This window comes from Engraulis encrasicolus, chromosome 8 (genome assembly GCF_034702125.1).
Source record: "Engraulis encrasicolus isolate BLACKSEA-1 chromosome 8, IST_EnEncr_1.0, whole genome shotgun sequence".
NCBI lineage: Eukaryota > Metazoa > Chordata > Actinopteri > Clupeiformes > Engraulidae > Engraulis > Engraulis encrasicolus.
In genome coordinates this window covers 997,501-1,015,000 of record NC_085864.1, presented here as the reverse complement: position 1 = coordinate 1,015,000, position 17,500 = coordinate 997,501, and the positions used below count along the sequence as shown (strand labels likewise).

Sequence of the window (17,500 nt, the reverse complement as noted above, 5' to 3'; positions counted from 1 at the left end):
TAGTAATGGAACGTCTCCTGCACTACTGTACTACTGGAGGGCTGGAAGATGTAAAATACAAAAAAATATAGGTTGGCTCCAGACACTGAGTTCTCATAATCGTTTTGCACGCATGCACACACACGCACGAGCATACATGCACACACACACACACACACACACACACACACACACGCACACACACAGCCGCAGACAGAGAGGAGCGCCGTTCTGTAATCGTTCTGCCTGTCAGTCAAACATCACACAGGTGACTGCTCACGCTCGCTTCTTGACTGGCACGCACGGCACTCCGCTCAGGGGCCCGGGGGACTTCCTGACAAATGCATACTCACATTTACGGAGAAGACACACACACACACACACACACACACACACACACACACACACACACACACACACACACACACACACACACACACACACACACACACACACACACACACACACACACACACACACACACACACACACACACACACACACACACACACACACACGGAGAAGATGTGCAAGACAGGGAGAGAGAGACAGAGATGGAGACAAAGATATATACTAACACACACACACACACACACACACACACACACACACACACACACACACACACACACACACACACACACACACACACACACACACACACACACACACACACACACACTCTCTCTCTCACACACACACATACACACATACGAGGAGATGCACATACATTTAAAAAAACTTGGGTTTTAACTAAAGGGTGGTTTGAAGGCGGCGATTGATTTCTGCTTTATGGGGTCACGGCTCCTGTTGCAGCGGCAGCTGCTACCATTGGTGATGCCGACACTCAGGAGAGGAGAGGGGAGGAGAGAGGAGGAGAAGAGATGAGAAACAAGAGGAGAGGAGGAGAGGAGAGGTGTGTAGGTGTGAAAAGAGAGGAGAGAGGAGAAGAGGAAAGTGGAGAGGAGAGGAGAGGCGACGAGACAAGAAAGTCGACCCATGCCTGCAGCTCACTTACGGGTAGGGGCGCTGTTGAGCGAGCACAGCCCATAAAGCTGACGGATAATCGTCAAAATTGTCCTCGTTATAGGCAGAAACCTGAAAATATTACAGTGGTTTCTGAGAGACCGAAATGGATTTATATCAAATGTGCAATAACCTGGGAGTTATATCCTTCTGATTTCTTACAGATTTGGCATTTGCGGGTCAGCCTCCGCTAGCATCTAGCTAACGAAATTCCTTAATAACAGGAACACAGCCGGTCTACAAAGCCAACCCGTGGAGCATGAAGTCACTCGTGATGTTATTTTGACAATAAAGGCATATTTTATAAAGAGAAAGCAAGTTTAAAAATTCAAAATAAGTGCTGTTTGGAAGGATAATTTATCACACCTTTAGGAAAATTAAAATTAAGAAAATGTTCTTCCATTCATTCTGACTGGCCTCTGCGCTCCTCCATTGGCCCCCTAGAGTGTAGTATCACCCTGAAAAAAGTTGCTCTTTCGTCATACCCATGAAGCCTCTCACGCGCGCGCGAACACACACACACACACACACACACACACACACACACACACACACACACACACACACACACACACACACACACACACACGCAGGGCTCCTAACGGAAGTGATGGGCACAGTAATAGAACAAACACTGAACTGCTTCACCTCGATTCAGGTATTCAGTTTGCATTCACCCCTGCAGAGGTGCAAGTCTACGTGTCTCTGCTTCTCTCTCTCTCTCTCTCTCTCTCTCTCTCAATTCAAATTCAATTCAAAAGTGCTTTATTGGCATGAAAAAAAACCTTTGTATTGCCAAAGCATGGTACATAAGACAACAATAAGAGGAACAATAAGACATAATAAAATTGTACCGTGTGTGTGTGTGTGTGTGTGTGTGTGTTCGTGTGTGTTCGTGTGTGTTCGTGTCTGTGTCTGTGTCTGTGTCTGTGTGTGCATGTAGAGTATGTGTGTGTGTGTGCACGCATGTCTCAGTTTGTTTGTGTGTGTTTGTCTGTGTTTCCATGTGCATGCGTGGGTGCACGCGTATGTCCATCCACAGTCTTTGGGTGTGTTTCAGTGAGTATTCCAGCACATAAACATAAGGTATTTAAAGAATACATATAATATACAGTATGTAGGTATATCACTCATTGTCCCTCTGCTGGTGGCATGTGAAAATGTATTGGGCTGACAAGAAACAACTCCGTTCTTGTTCACCCATGATAAATGTGGAGTTTGTTCTGGGTTGGGAGGGAAGTGAATTTTGGGTGTTTCTGCTCGAATTTTTTGGAAGAAGATTTCACGGATATTTTTAAATTTGTTGCCATTCGGTTAGGAAGTGGAGCTCGGTTTCAACAACATTGTCAGTGCATTGTCTGCAAAAACGTTCTTCTCTGGGGAGCCAGTCTTTTTTATGTCGGCCGGTTTCAATGGCCAGGCGGTGTTCACTGAGCCTGTATTTCGTCAATATTTTTCTGAAGATAGGGTCTTTGATTTCAGTTAGATAATTTGCAAGTGCATACTCTCTGTTTAGGGACAGATATCATTGCATCTTGCTTTGTGTTTTGGTTTTCAATTGCCAATATTGATAATAGTTTTTTTTCAAGTATAAGAAAATTTGGTTTAGTGGAGTATGTTGTGTAATTTGGATTTGGTCTTGCAGGCCTGTAGAGTGTGGAGGTGTTAGTGGGAAGGGATAGCAGTGGACCTGGTTGGTATGTGGGGTGGTTGATTTGCTCAGCTCTTGGTTTTGCAAGGCTTTGGGACATAAAGAGTGTGGGTCACTTAATTTGAGGTGCTTCCAGAATTTAATTGATCTTTTCTGAATGTTGAATAATAAGAGGGTATCGGCCCTAGTTCTGCCCTGCATGCATTATTTGTTGTGTGTCGGTGGACTTTTAGGATGGTTTTGCAGAATTCCACATGCAGGGTCTCAATTTGATGCTTTTTCCCATTTATCAAATTCCTGATTTGTGAGTGGACCCCACACTTTCACTGCCATATAAGGCTATTTGGTTCTATCACCGATGAGAATATTTTGAGCCAGATTTGGATTGGAATTTCAAAGGGTACTTGTCTTTTTATGGCATATAGAGCCCTGCGTGCCTTGTCTTTCAGTTCATTCACTGCTTATTGAAAACTTTTCCATTGTAATTGATTCTGAGGCCTAAGTATGTGTAGTCTGTGACATGTTCGATTGTTTGTGGTCCTAAAGTAAATGTATTTTGTTTTCCATGGTATTTGGAACCTTTCTGAAATATCATTATTTTGGGTTTTTTGTTGTTCACTGCCAGGGCCCAGGTCTGGCAGAAATTTTGGAGGAGCCCAAGCTGCATTTGGAGTCCATTTGCTGTTGGTGAGAGAAGGACTAGATCATCTGCAAACAGCAGGAATTTGGCGTCAATGTTGTTTAGAGTGGTCCTGTGGTGGTTGACATTTTCTAGGATGGTCGCCAGCTCATTTATATATAAATTAAACAAAGTTGGGCTTAGAGGGCAACCTTGCCTCACGCCGCACTCTTGGGGGATATAATCTGTTCTTTTAGATCCAATTTTGATGGCACACTTAGCTCCTGAATACATGGATTTTATAATATCATATGCTGTTTTCCCCCTACACCATTTTTCATTAATGTGTAGAATAATCCGTTGTGCCCAATGGTATCAAAAGCGGTTTTGAAGTCTAACGAAACAAGAGAATAATTTGTTTCTGTTGAGGGTGTATTTTTCGATTAATGTGTGTAGGGTTGTAAATATGATCAGTGGTGTGCGATGATTTGGTAAGAATCCGATCTGGCTTTTGCTCAAGATATTGTGCTTCATAAGGAAGTCCATGAGCCGTGAATTAATAATACTACAGAATAACTTCCCCAGATTGCTGTTAACGCTGATGGCCTCTGTAATTTTTTAGGGTCAAATTTGTCTCCGTTTTTGTAGATTGGTGTAACTAATCCATGGTTCCAGATGTCAGGGAAATAACCCACACTCAGGACTAAGTTGAATAGTTTGAGAATAGCCCATCTAAATTTTTCACTCATACATTTTAGCATTTCAATTTAAAATGCAGTCAGGCCCGTATGCTTTCTTTGACTTTAATTTGTTGATATGAGTGAGTAGGTCCTGCTCAGTGATTGGGACGTCAAGTGGGTTTTGGAGTCTTTGATTGTGTTTTCCAGATCATGCAGTTTGTGGATTATGTCATTTTGGTTCTTGTTTTGGTCAGATTGAACATTCTTGAATAGAGTTTTGAAATGATTAGTCCAGATGTCTCCATCTTGAATTACCATTTCTTGGTGTTTAGATTTTTTTTAAATGATTCCCAATTGTCCCAAAATGTATTTGTTTTTATTGAGGCCTCAATCAGTGCCAGCTGGTTTTGTGTGTACTGAGCTTTTCTTGTTTCTGAGTGTGCGTTTGTATAGTCTCAATGTCTCACAATATAGATGTCGAATTGATGTGTCATTTGGATCTCTATGTTTCTGGTTGGATAATTTGCGAAATTTCTTTTCTTAATGACTGGCATTCGGCGTCAAACCAGCTGTCTTCCTTTTTCGACTTTGGGTTTGGTCCTTAATCTCTTTAATTTGGCCTTTCCTGCTGTTTTTTCAAATATTAAGCCAATTGTTTCCACAGCCTGGTTGACACCCTCTGTACTTAAGGTATATGGAGTGTCTAGAAAGGTTTCCAGGAGAGCTTGGATGTGTTGGGTTCCTGTGGCTTTTATAAATTCCTCGTTACTGTTTTCAGCCCATCTGTATGACTTTTTAAAGTGAAACAGCTTACTGGGCTGTGATTTTAGGGTGTTGTTTTCTGACATTTTTATGAATATTGTGAGTTGGCTGTGATCTGATAGGGGTGATAGTGGTTTGACAGTGAATGCTCTAATTGACATAGGGTCTATGTCAGTTATGACATAGTCTACTGTGCTATTCCCAAGAGGTGAGCAAAATGTGTATTTTCCAAATGTGTCTCCTCTAATCCTACCGTTGGCGACATACAGACCCAGGCTACGGCAGATTTGTAAGAGTTCCTTCCCATGTCTGTTTACAACTGGATCACAATTTCTTCTGTGGGGATAAGCAGAGTGGTTAGTTTTATTTAAAAAACGGCAGATGTAGGAATTGCCATCAGCACTTATAGAATCATCCTCTGTGCCTGTACGTGAATTTAGGTCTCCGCAGAGGAGCACATTTCCCTGGGCCTGAAAATGGCTTGTTTCTGTTTCCAGAGACATAAATGTATCCTCTGTGTAGTATGGTGAATCAGCGGGGGGTATATACATTGCACAGACAAAGAGGTCCTGTTGTGAAACAAATATATCTTTCTTGATCTTTAACCATATGTGGTATTTTCCCGTTTTTAAGATGCTGATGTGTTTGTCAAATTTTGATTTGTACCATAGTATTAAACCTCCAGAGTGTCTTCCTTGTTGTACCGAACTAAGTTTTTGTGGTGGTAATATTATTTCCTTGTAGTTTGGGGGACAATGAGTGATAACATCTTTTTGCCAGGTTTCAAGTAATATCATTATATCTATACCTTTTATGCTTTCTTGGAATTCTAGGTTGTTACATTTTACACCAAAGGCTGAGGAGTTCAAGCCTTGAATGTTCCAAGTGCTAATGGAAAGTGAGGCCATAGTAAATATCAACAACTAAATGTTCACAATGAAATAAACCTTTCATACTGCATACTAGTTAGATTTAAGTGTTCAATGTAGATAAAAGTATGACAGCAAAACACATTAAGTTAACAGTAGGTAAATGAACGTTTTTTTTTTTTTTGTTTTGTTTGTTTTTTTAAGTCTTGGGTGTGTCCTAAGTGAGCTTGGAACAGATATACAGGAGCATTTGTTTGATCTCACCCATTTTTGGTGCTCCATGACCTTTCAGCACCTCTGCGTAGCTTGACTCCATCGTTGTGGGCTCTGCTGCATGCTGGTGTTCCTGGTGCAACCAGGGGTGGGGGGGTGTTGGGTGGGGGGGTGGTTTCCTGGTTTGGCATCGGGGTAGTGTTGGTGGTGGTCCCTCGGCGCTGGGGGCCAGTGGTTTGCACTGGAGGGATGGGGGTGGTCTGGCATGGGGCGTTGTAGGTCTGGCATGGGGGGGGTGTATGCTGGATGTGGAGGTGGGGGGCCGGGTCTGGGACAAGGTGCTGGGCGCCAGTGGTTTGCTCTAGGGGGAGGGGGGTGGGCTGGCGTTGGGGTTTGCCGGTCTGGATTCGAGGGTGTGTATGCTGGATGTGTAGGAGGGGGGCTGGGTCTGGGACAAGGGGGGCTCATCAGTGGAGGGGGTCTCGGAGTGTCGCTGTCCCTTCTGGTCGTCGATGGTGGGTGCTGTGTGTGAGCTCCCTTTGTCCCTGGGCGCAGGGGCTTGTGGATGGGTCCTGTTGGTCCATGGTGCTCTCTGGGAGGAGGGTGTGGCCGCGCTGTCGTGTTGCTGCGTGGAGGCGAGGTCTGGGAGCTGGTGTGTCCATCGGCTGGGGGTTGTCTGCCAAGTGCTGCATCCTTAAGCGCTTTTGCAAACTTCCCCACTGCCCTCCTACTAAGGTGGCACTGGTCGTAGAGGTCGCGTGTGGAGATGTTGCAGTGGTGGGCTACCTGCACGTTGGGGAGACGAGCACAGTCTCTGGTGATGTCAGCATTCACCCTCTGAATTGTTGTAGGGTGGAAGTCTTTGCGGGGCAGAAGGGTAGACACGGTGACCTGGGAGGTGGGGAAACTCTCGGCGGCCTTTTTTGCCAGCCTGCCAATGAGTCCTCCAACTCGTTCCTGCTCAATTCTCAGGTCATTGGTGCCTGTGTGTAATATAATGTGTGCTGGTGAGCCGAATTCTGGATCAGAGAGGTACCGGAGGGCATCCTCTACTTTTGGGCTCCAGAGTTTTGATACTCTCAGTCCAGGGAACAGTACCTGCTCATGGAGAAATTTTCCATTAGAGTCAATCAGGATAGCCACTTCAGCTGTTCTGTCCAGTTTGGTTGTTGTAGTTGTGCTTTGTTTATTGCCAGGTGTTGTTGTAGCAGTTGTAGTTTCAGCAGCAGCTGGTGTGGGTTGCTGGCTGCAACGTTGCTCTGCTGGGCCTAGGACAGGTGCCTGTGGGGGGCGTGGGATGAGGGGTGTGTGTGTGTTGCTTTGAGTTCTTCAATAATTTCATCTCTCAGGTAGAGCTCCTCTCTGAGTTTTGTTATTTCTCTTTTAACCTCGCTATGGATTTCTGCAAAGTCTTTTTTCAGCATACATTTCAGTTCTGCGAGCTCTTTTTGTAAATGTTCATTGTTTTGAGAAAGGTTTTCAGTATGCCTTCTGATTTCCTGGACTGACGCCTTCATTTGGTTCTTTACTTGGCTTAGCTGGTCTTTAAGAGCATCCGTTTGGTTGTCCTGTGCATACCTTCCAACCGTTTCAGTCAGCTCCACCACACCTATCTCTATATTGGAGATGCTGTCTTTTAGCTTGGCTACTTCTGCATTAAAGTTGGGGCTTAGGGTGTTACCTGCAGGTAGGTGTGTGGTGTCACTGGACGGTGTCATCTGTGGCGCTGTGGGGGGTGATGTCAGGGGTTCTGTCCTGGGGGCTTGGTTTGTGCTCCCTTTCTCGCTCTCCGATAGCTCCTTCACTGTGGGGAAAGCCTCTTCAAATAGGCTGAGGGCAGCTTGGTTTCCTTGCACCATGACTGTACCATTCTGGTATATGTTTACTGAGAGGAATTTGTTTTCTTTGTTTGTGTCTTCAAAAATACAAATTTGTCTTCCCTTGCATATTCCTTTTTTTGTGTGGAATTTAAAATGGGTACAAAAAGCTGTGTGCCATGCAGTGGTGTGTTCGGTGTGGAAGAGCAGATTCGTCGGTATCATCTTGCCTTTACCCACGTAACAGTCTTTGAAAAGTATTTCAGGGTTTTCTCGCTGAAGCTTCAACCGGAATTGTTGTCTGCCTGTCTCTGTGTTTATCTCCGCTGGGTATTCAAAGATGCGGGCGTTACGCTGTACAGTAGTGCTAGTTGTTGCGGCCATCGTCTTGTTACTTTTTGTTACAATGTTTCAAGGGATTCATTGTACTTTTTGTAACAATGTTTCTCTCTCTCTCTCTCTCTCTCTCTCTCTCTCTCTCTCTCTCTCTCTGCCTCTGCTGACTGGGTATAAAGATTGCCCTGATAACCAGCCCAAGGCTGTGACTGCAGACTGCAGTTAAACTGCCACACCAATGGTAAATGTAAAAACGGTGAAAATGGTAAAACGGAATATAGTCTCTCTCTCTCTCTCTCTCTCTCTCTCTCTCTCTCTCTCTCTCTCTCTCTCTCTCTCTCTCTCTCTCTCTCTCTCTCTCTCTCCCTCTCCCTCTCTCTCCCTCTCCCTCTCATTCTCTCTCTCCATTTCTCTTTCTTGCTCTGTATTGCTTTCTTACTCTCTTACATGTTCCCTGTTTTTGAAGTATCTGCCTTATCAGGGGTCATGCGAGGCGCTCTGCCAGATACAGCCGCTATCTTGTAGCCCCTGATGTAGAGAGGAGACGAGAGAGGAGAGAGGGATGGAAAGATATGGGGTCGTCGGAGAGAAAAATAAGAAGCTGCTGGACTCAAGAAAGATTTTTCTCTCGTGCATGCATCCACCACACGCATGCACGCACACACACATATGCACGCGAACACACACACACACACACACACACACACACACACACACACACACACACACACACACACACACACACACACACACACACACACACACACACACACACACACAATTTTTGTCTTTGTCTTTTTTTTTCTCATGGAGCAGCATTCCTCTGAGACTAGATTTAGGAGGAAGTGCTGTCAGCTTGTAGGGGCTTTAGGAGAGCGGCACACACACAGCAGGATGATCCTATTTGTTGTGGGCAGTGACCCCAAGTTAGTCCAAGCACATACGTACACTTCCAACCACACACACACACACACACGCACGTGCACGCACACACACACACACACGTACACACACACACACACAAACACGACATTAACACCTCTCTCTCTCTCTCTCTCTCTCTCTCTCTCTCTCTCTCTCTCTCTCTCTCTCGCTCTCTCTCTCTCTCTCTCTCTCTCGCTCTCATTCTAATACACACACGCAATAATAGAATAAACACACTAGTGGAATACACTTATACCTGTACTGTACACGGAAATTCACAAATACACCCTCACACACGCACACACACACACACACACACACACACACACACACACACACACACACACACGAACACACACACACACACACACACACACACACACACACACACACACACACACACACACACACACACACACACACACACACACAGGCACAGACACATTCATGTGCATACCAACTTGCCCTACCTCTCGTCTGCACCCACCACCACATGTCCCACACTGTTACCGCGGCGGCATGCAGAGAAATCCAATTATCCGCAGCAAACCCTGCAACAGCCGCACCACACCGCACCGCACCGCACCGCACCATACTACTCCACACCACACCACCCCTTTCTGCTCTTGAATATAGATGGGAGTCTGTGGCCGCTGAAGCTGAAGGTCAGGTCAGCTCTTCGCTGCGCACACTCATGCGTGTACGCACGCACACACACACACACACACACACACACACACACAATACTCCCGCTCACCAGGAGCGTTCCTCACTCCTCTCACTTGCCTCTCATCTCATTCTCCTCTTCCCTCCTTTTTCTTCGTCCTCCTCTTTCTCTCTGTCTTTTTTCGGTCTTTCTTTGTCGTCCCACCTCCCGCCAACCCACCTAATCAGTCCAGCTGGAGGAAATGTAGGCTAAGCATCGTAGGAGAGACAGAGGGTAGTTGTTTCTTAGTTCCATGCTCTCTGTCTCCTTCTCTGTCTGTGGCTCCGACTTAATGTTTTTCTCTCACTTTTGATCTCACAGACTCTCTGTCTGTCTGTTTATCTTTCACTCTCTTTTTCCTTTTATCTTTCAAACTGACTCCTATATACTGTATCATTGACCCTTTATTTCTTCCCCTCGCTCTCTTCCATGTGTCTTTTATTCTCTCACTCTTTCTCTGACTTGGCTTTTGTTGCTTTCTCTTGTAATTTAGATCTATCTTATTAAAAAAACTTTAAAATAAAGACTGATTTGAGCAGAAACCTTTAAGGAATAGAGTGATGAAGGGTTGAGTAGCGTAAAGTGTGGAGAAGAAAGGAAGGAAGAGAAGAGCAGAGAAGAGAAAAGAAGAGAATATTAGAAAAGATACATGGAAGGAAGAGACAAGAAAGGAGAAGAGAGAAGTCAGTCCAGTCAGTTGGGTCAGTGGGTAGGATGTGACAGGGTAGCCTGGGGTCAGGCAAAGTGTCCTGTTTTTCCGGCGTCCACAGAAGGTCAATGGTGACGGACAGTAATGTATCGGAGCTGACAGTGCCACAGACCTACTGGTGCCCCCTGCCTGAGCAGTCGTGAGTAGATGGGCTTTGGCACCCACGCCTCCAGAAAAACCAGGCCTATTTTGAAAAAGACCCGTTCACTGTCTTTCCATTTTTTCCAGTCATTTTTCATCTCTTTCTCACTCCTTCTCTCTTTCTCTTCCTTGTTCACATCTTCCCTCTTGTCCCTCTTATTTTCTTGACTATATCCTTTTTTCTGTATTTACATCCTTTCTGTCATATTTTCATTATTTTCCCTCTTTCTCGCTTGCTTGCTGTCTCTTTCTTTCTTTCTTTCTTTCTTTCTTTCTTTCTTTCTTTCTTTCTTTCTTTCTTTCTTTCTTTCTTTCTTTTTCTCTCTCTCTCTCTCTCTCCATCTTTCATGCACTCCAGCCCTGTGCTGTCCTGTCCGTCCCCTTTAATCGAGTTTGAAGTCTGCTCCTCAGTCTGGTTGGAGTGATAACGGTGATGCTGTTTGGCAGGACAGTGCAGCATCAGGACCGCCTGACTGGAGTCATCTTTAGAGGGCCACCAGGCAGCAACTCACTCACTCTTTGTTTCTTTGTTTATTTCTGTCTTTTTAATCTGCTTCTTCCTTTTTGCATACACACTAGAGCTTGAGCTGTGTTTTTCATTACTTTTTTTTTTACTTTGTTTGTTTATTTTTTGCCAAGTCAAAAGGTCCAAGGAGACCTTGTTTTGAAACTCGAGATACACAAAATAATTTGGAGGCCCACTCATCATCATCGTCATCATCATCATCGAGCCACTGCAATTATGAGTTGTCAGACTCGCCAGGGGAAGAAGCGTTTTCATTTTTTCCATGGATGTAGCAGATGCCAAATAAGAACCAGCATCATAACACTCTATTATATTATATTATCTAGCACTTCACTCAGATAGCAATACTCAGAGGCACATGTTTGTGGATGAAACGATGAATTGGACTCATTGCAAACTGTACGAGAATAAGATTGTCTTCAGTGTGCATAGTGTGTGTGCACTCAAAGAGGTGTCTTGTACGACAATGGAGAGAATGGGCTCTGATTGCACCACTCCTTCCCAGAGTATGAACCTCTAGCTCAGGTTATCAGAGGCACCACAGGACTGCGTAATCATCATGGCCCATAATTTCCCTGGTACGGGTGGTGCCGCATGCACAGTAGTTTGCACATTTCTAAACAATACAAATCATTTTGTCAGTGCATGCAACAAGGTGCACACACACACACGCACACACACACACACACACACACACACACACACACACACACACACACACACACACACACACACACACACACACACACACACACACACACACACACACACTTACACACACACACAATAAAAAAGCACAATACACCAGCATGCACCATCACAGGCAGGGGAAATGGGGTAATGGGGAGGGGTAAAAAGTGCCCGCTCGTGGCACATATATTACACCGCCACAGAGGAACAGAGCACAGAGAGACCGCGGCTAAGCAGATATAATCCAGCACACTGCTGGCAAGAAAAGCAGAAAGGCAGCACGGAAGCCGGCAGGAGGGGGACAAAGAGGGTCAGTGGTCCTGGGGCCCAGGGATAGAGGGGGCCCAGAACTGGGCCCTCATTACATTGTAAGCATATGTGTTGGGTGGGGCTTTGATGACTTCCTGGTCCGGGCCTTGCCAAAGCTGTCCACGGCCTTGAAAGGCGGCATACTCTAGGCAGGCAGGAAAGGGAAAGTTAATGCCCAAATTAGGTTGGTTTCCATAACAAGAGCGGGCTCCAGCACAAGCACTCGCAGCCAGTGCCCAGCAGTGCACTGCAATTATGGCCTACATCGTTGTGCATTTAAACCCACAAAAGCAGGTGCTGCTACTGCGTAACTCATTTGTTTATCCCCTGTTTAAGTCCTTTTTGCATGGTTATTGCTCTCTAGACACGTTCTAGTGTTTTTCTCTCTCCTTTTCTCTCTCCATGTTTCTCTTCAGCCTCCTTTTCTTGCTGTGTGCCTCATTTTACCTCTTTTTCTTCCTTCTTTTTTCCTCCGTTCCCCAAGTTTCTCTCCCACCATCACCTTCACACCCCCCACTCTCTCTCCTATCATTTCACCCTCCGTCTCCCTCAAATAGTGGTGCACTGTGTGATGTTTTTTTTTCCTTCCCTGTTTGGGGGCTTTTAACAGGAAGCCTGTGCTTTCTCTCCTCTCTCTTCTCCCCTCTCTCTCTCCTCTCTCTGATTGGGCCTATTTTGTCAGGCCTGCATGTTCTCCAGCCCCCTGTGTAGGTATGAAGGATTACCATGTCAGGCGCCTGCCAGCCTGCTCTGCTGTGGCGAGGGGGGATGGGGGTGGCGACGTGGATATAAGGGTGTTAGGGGGGTCGATATGGGGGTATTTGAGGCGTAGGTGAGTAGGAGAGTGTCAAAAGAGGAAGAAGGGGAGAGCGGGTGGGTGGGGGGTAGAGTAGGGGGTCCTTGCATTTTTTTTTTCTTTCCTGGCTTAAGACCCCATTTTTCTTTCCATCTCTCCACCGCTGCCTCTCGTCGTATTTTTTTTTTTAACTTATTTTTCTTCTTTCCTTCACACCACCAGAGAGTAGCATGATATGTTTTGATAGTAGGCTAGTGTGTGTGTCTGTGTGCATACGTACATGCACACAAGAAAAGCCCTGCAGGGAACACTGGCAGGCCTTCCACGTCATTGTGTCATGTCCCTGACGCCTGTGCTTACACTGCAGGAGATTTCAGCATACACACACACATTACACATACACACACTTCACACACTTACACACACACACACACACACACACACACACACACGCACGCACGCACGCACACACACGCACACACACACACAGTAGGGCTAGGGCTATGGAACAGAGGCCATCCTCAAGGACTAAATGCATATTTTTCATTGGTTAAAACCCATAGGTAGACAGGCTTTGCTTTTCACTGGTGAACGCACCGTGGCGGACAAGCCTTTCCCATTCACCGGTGAACACACAGCAGAGGTTGAGAAAGGTCTTCCTTTTGACTTGTTTTACTTTTCAACAATAAACACAGAGAGGCAGACATGTTTTATTCTGCACTGGTGAACATACAGAAGCAGACAGGCTTTACTTTTTCATGGGTGAACACAGCGATTCAGACAGGTCTTACTTCTCAGGGGTGCACTAAGCATACAGACACCAAATGCTCACTGCAGTTTTTGCTTTTTACACTGAAGCACTCAATTTCCTCTTGCCAAGTTAAGAATTAGTCATGGGAACAAAGAAATGTAATCGTTAAAAGGTCCGCACCTTATTCTAATGATTTTTTAATAAGCGAAAAGGCCAAAAAATGGAAAAGGGCTGAATGAAAAATCGGTATAGGTTTGCTGCATTTGTTTTTTTCTAAACAGGATCCAGAATGCATTCTCATTGACTTTCATGGGATAAAAATGTACTTTTTGTCTGGCAACAAAACGAAGGAGACATCAACCTTGAGGTCTCTAGCTTGCTTGAGCTACAAACTTGAAATTCAGTCATTAGATTTCTTGCCAGTGCTGTGCAGTACCCTACAATGACATTGCCCCTATGCAGTTTTTTTAAACAATGACATTGTCCTCCAACCTGACTCTCGCCATACCCTCTTGTCATTCTGCTCAGCTTCGTGAACTCACACAAGGGTCTGCAGGACCTTCGGATTCACCCTTCTCCCAAACCAAAATCCAGAGCAACCCATCTGGATTGCTGGATTTTCAGAGATGTGACAGCCAAAATGTAAATGTATTATTAGAGAAACAAACAATATGTGAACCGTGACAGTTGTTTCAGCAACAATGTCCGTTTGCATGGACTCACTCATCGACATTGATTCTATAATTTGAACTGCATTTTCGAATCTATGAATAGTTACAGTAGCAGCTCATTAAAAATGACAGACAAAAGAGACAAGTGTTTTCCTCAATCAGGTGCATGGCGTTTTTTTATATATATAAAAGCATACCCTCTGAGACGTTCCCATATGGCGTAGCTCCAGATGGATGTTCGTGGAACAAGGCAGAACCCATTCATCTGGCGAGAGTCAGGTTCATTGTCCTCACCTTCAATCTGCGTTTTCCCCATTTTTTCCCCACTTCTTCTACCAATAATCAACAGCCCTGGCCATGAGCCCTGTGTCTACGATATGTAGTGTATATATATATATACAGTATATACTGTGTGTTTAATATACAGACATGTCATATATATAATATTAACATTTGTTAGAGATTTACTGTCTTTCATCATGACCTTATTCTGACTTTAACCATGCCCTTGCTTGTTCCCTCCATCAGTAACAGCCCGGCCCATAAGTACTACCTGGCCACGAGTCCCGTGACGGGCGCGGTGTACCTGTCCGACACCAGCACCAGGAAGGTCTTCAAGATCAAATCGCTGACCAAGGTGAAGGATGTGGCCAAGAACCTGGAGGTGGTGGCTGGCACTGGCGACCAGTGTCTTCCCTACGACGAGACCCGGTGTGGCGATGGAGGAAAGGCCACCGAGGCCCCCCTCACCAACCCCAGAGGTAAGTCCAGTACCAGGGAAACCGACAGAGAGGGAGAAACGGGTCAGTTGTTCCATGCCCAGAGAGAGAAGGGGCCCAGAATCGGGTCCCTATTATATTGACATAGACATAGAGGCCAGACAGACATAGACAGGGCCTTAACATAGTTAACAGTGGCCTGTGCAGTATACTTGTAGCAACAACGAGTGTCACAGTTGTTGAAAGTGCAGCTTTTGCATTAAAAACCCTACCAGAACGTACTTCCTTTGCCTGATTGTGATGTCTAATTGTGCATGTTTCTAGTATAGTCATATTTCTTGTGCACAACTATAAGGGGTAGTATCTTAATGGCCTTGTTGCAATAGTGACTGCCCATTGGGATATTCCAGTAATTTGATTTGTTGTGTGCAATAAGTGTGAGTCTTCCTGAGAAGTATTTGATGGTTAATTTGGAAGTGAGGCCAGCAACTCTGATTAAGACATTATGTTAGCCTCCATTAAAAAAGACAAAAAACTGTCACTATCCTGAAAAGTCCTCAATCTCAAAGCTAACACTCTTGAGTGTGGGCTACCTCTTTTGCATACTGTATTTACATTCCTAGAAGACCTTGGATGCCTCTGTTCTTTTGTTGTAAGAGAGCCAGAGACATAGTAATTTCAGAACACCGCTGGCTCTTCAGAAAGGTCAACACTATTACAAAGACCGGGGGGTAAAAACGCGGACTGAACTCTTTATAGCCTCATAATAGAGACTTTGAAAACTAGCCAGACTCATCATTCGATTTAATATATGTAAGGCCAACTGAGAGGTTGTTTTGTACTGTGGTGGTGTTGAATAAGGAGAAGCTAGACTGATCATTCACTATAATACTACTGGGGAAAACGGAGAGGTCTTTTTGTGAAGAAAAAGAAGCCAGACTGATCATTCACTTTTGTATATGTGAGGGAAATGGGGAGGTCATTCTGTAGAAAGTACAAGTAGCAAGACTGATCATTCACTTTAATTTAGGCCTATCCGAGGCAAACGAAGAGGTAATTTTGTAAAGAAAAGAAGTGAGACTTATAATTCACTTTTAGTGACTTAGCAAGCAAGACTGATCATTCACTTTAATGTATGTGAGGAGAAAGGGTCAGCCATTTTCTAGCCACTTGGAAGACGAAGTAGCAGCAGACTTGTAAGCCTAAGTTAGTCTCGTCCTCCCTAACGGGGAGGGGGGGGTGTGTGTGCAAAATTAAGCTCTGCAAAAGCCAGATCAATACACCCACATTGACAAACATATAATGATATTTCAGTCTAGCAGCTTTCACATACTGTTGACTCTCCTCTCCTAAATTTAGAGAATGGTGGGCGGGTGGTGGGGGGCTGTGGGACGAAAGATATGGAGCTGAAGGGTTGTCCTGTCATGGGTGATATTTGCACTGTTGCATAACCTCATTAGTTATTGGATTATGTGCTTCCGCTTGTCACAAGCTCTGCCAGTCACCCAACCCCACAGAGACAGGCAGTATCGTGTGTGTGCCAGTAAAAGTTTGATTCCACTTTTGTTGCCGGAGTTGAAAGCAACTCTTTACACGGATGACAGTGAAACCTAGGTATGACCCTCATCCATTGAGACAAGATTTTATGCTAAATTTAGGACTCTCTTTGGTCATGTGTGCCCAGGACACTATTAGGCTATTGAACCAGTGCCACTATATGGCACCCTGCAATAGCAATTGGACAAGAAATTGCACAGTGGCGGTGGTGAAAGACAGCTGCATTGGCCAGCAGTTTTAGTGTCATTAGCAGTGCATCTAACAGCCAGATAGGGATGGCAATCTAGAGGATATCTGCATGTGACCCTATCAGGAAACCCTATTTGCAACTCCACAAGCTGTCACAGTTAGCATATTGGCTCCACTCCCCTCAACCCGCCCTAACACGCCATCTCATCAGCCACCCTAAGAGCCTCCTCCTCCCCCTACAGAAATAGCCGCAGCTCCACAAGTACTGTTGACACGGTCAGCATATTGACTCGAACCCCCCAGCCCACACTAACACTCATCTCTTTCCCTGACCATGAACCTAACACACACACGCACACTCACCTGCGTGATCCATCGTCTGATACCATCATCAATAATGGATCCCTTATTGGTTCCTGGCTCCCTCATTAAGCCAGTCTGTGACTCTTCACCAACACCCCTCCTAACTCCTCTATCTTTGTCTCTCTATCTCTGTTTTTTAGATGCGTCCCTCGCATCTCTATAAGAGGCTTTGTCTGTCCGTTAGGCCGTCCGTCCGTCCACCCGTGATGCTTTTTGTCAGCCATCTTTGTCCAATAGAACTAATACTAGAGAACTGCTAATACCAGAGATGATAAACCGGCTGTGCTAATACAGCCGTGACACGTTTCCCAATCAATGGAAACCGCTTCGAAATGATAATAAACAACTGAAATATGATTTTAGTATGTTTAGAAAGTTACCGCTGTTTTTTTTTAAGTGCATGCAGTGACACTAATAAGCGTTTATTACTCCCGGGCAAAAAGGCAGAGAACCACTGGCATAGACGGACGCATCTGTTGTCCGCCTGTCAGACTTGT

At 45.1% G+C, this 17,500-nt stretch overlaps 1 protein-coding gene across 3 annotated transcripts in view; it reads left to right on the top strand.

The window, feature by feature from the left end:
* The window catches only part of tenm4 (teneurin transmembrane protein 4), a 359,210-nt gene that overhangs the window by 250,347 nt on the left and 91,363 nt on the right, over nucleotides 1-17,500 (top strand). For all 3 annotated transcript variants that reach the window (XM_063204786.1, XM_063204785.1, XM_063204784.1), the window contains one exon: nucleotides 14,704-14,936. In XM_063204786.1, the coding sequence (XP_063060856.1) occupies nucleotides 14,704-14,936 (233 nt within the window). The remainder of the gene's footprint in view (nucleotides 1-14,703; nucleotides 14,937-17,500) is intronic.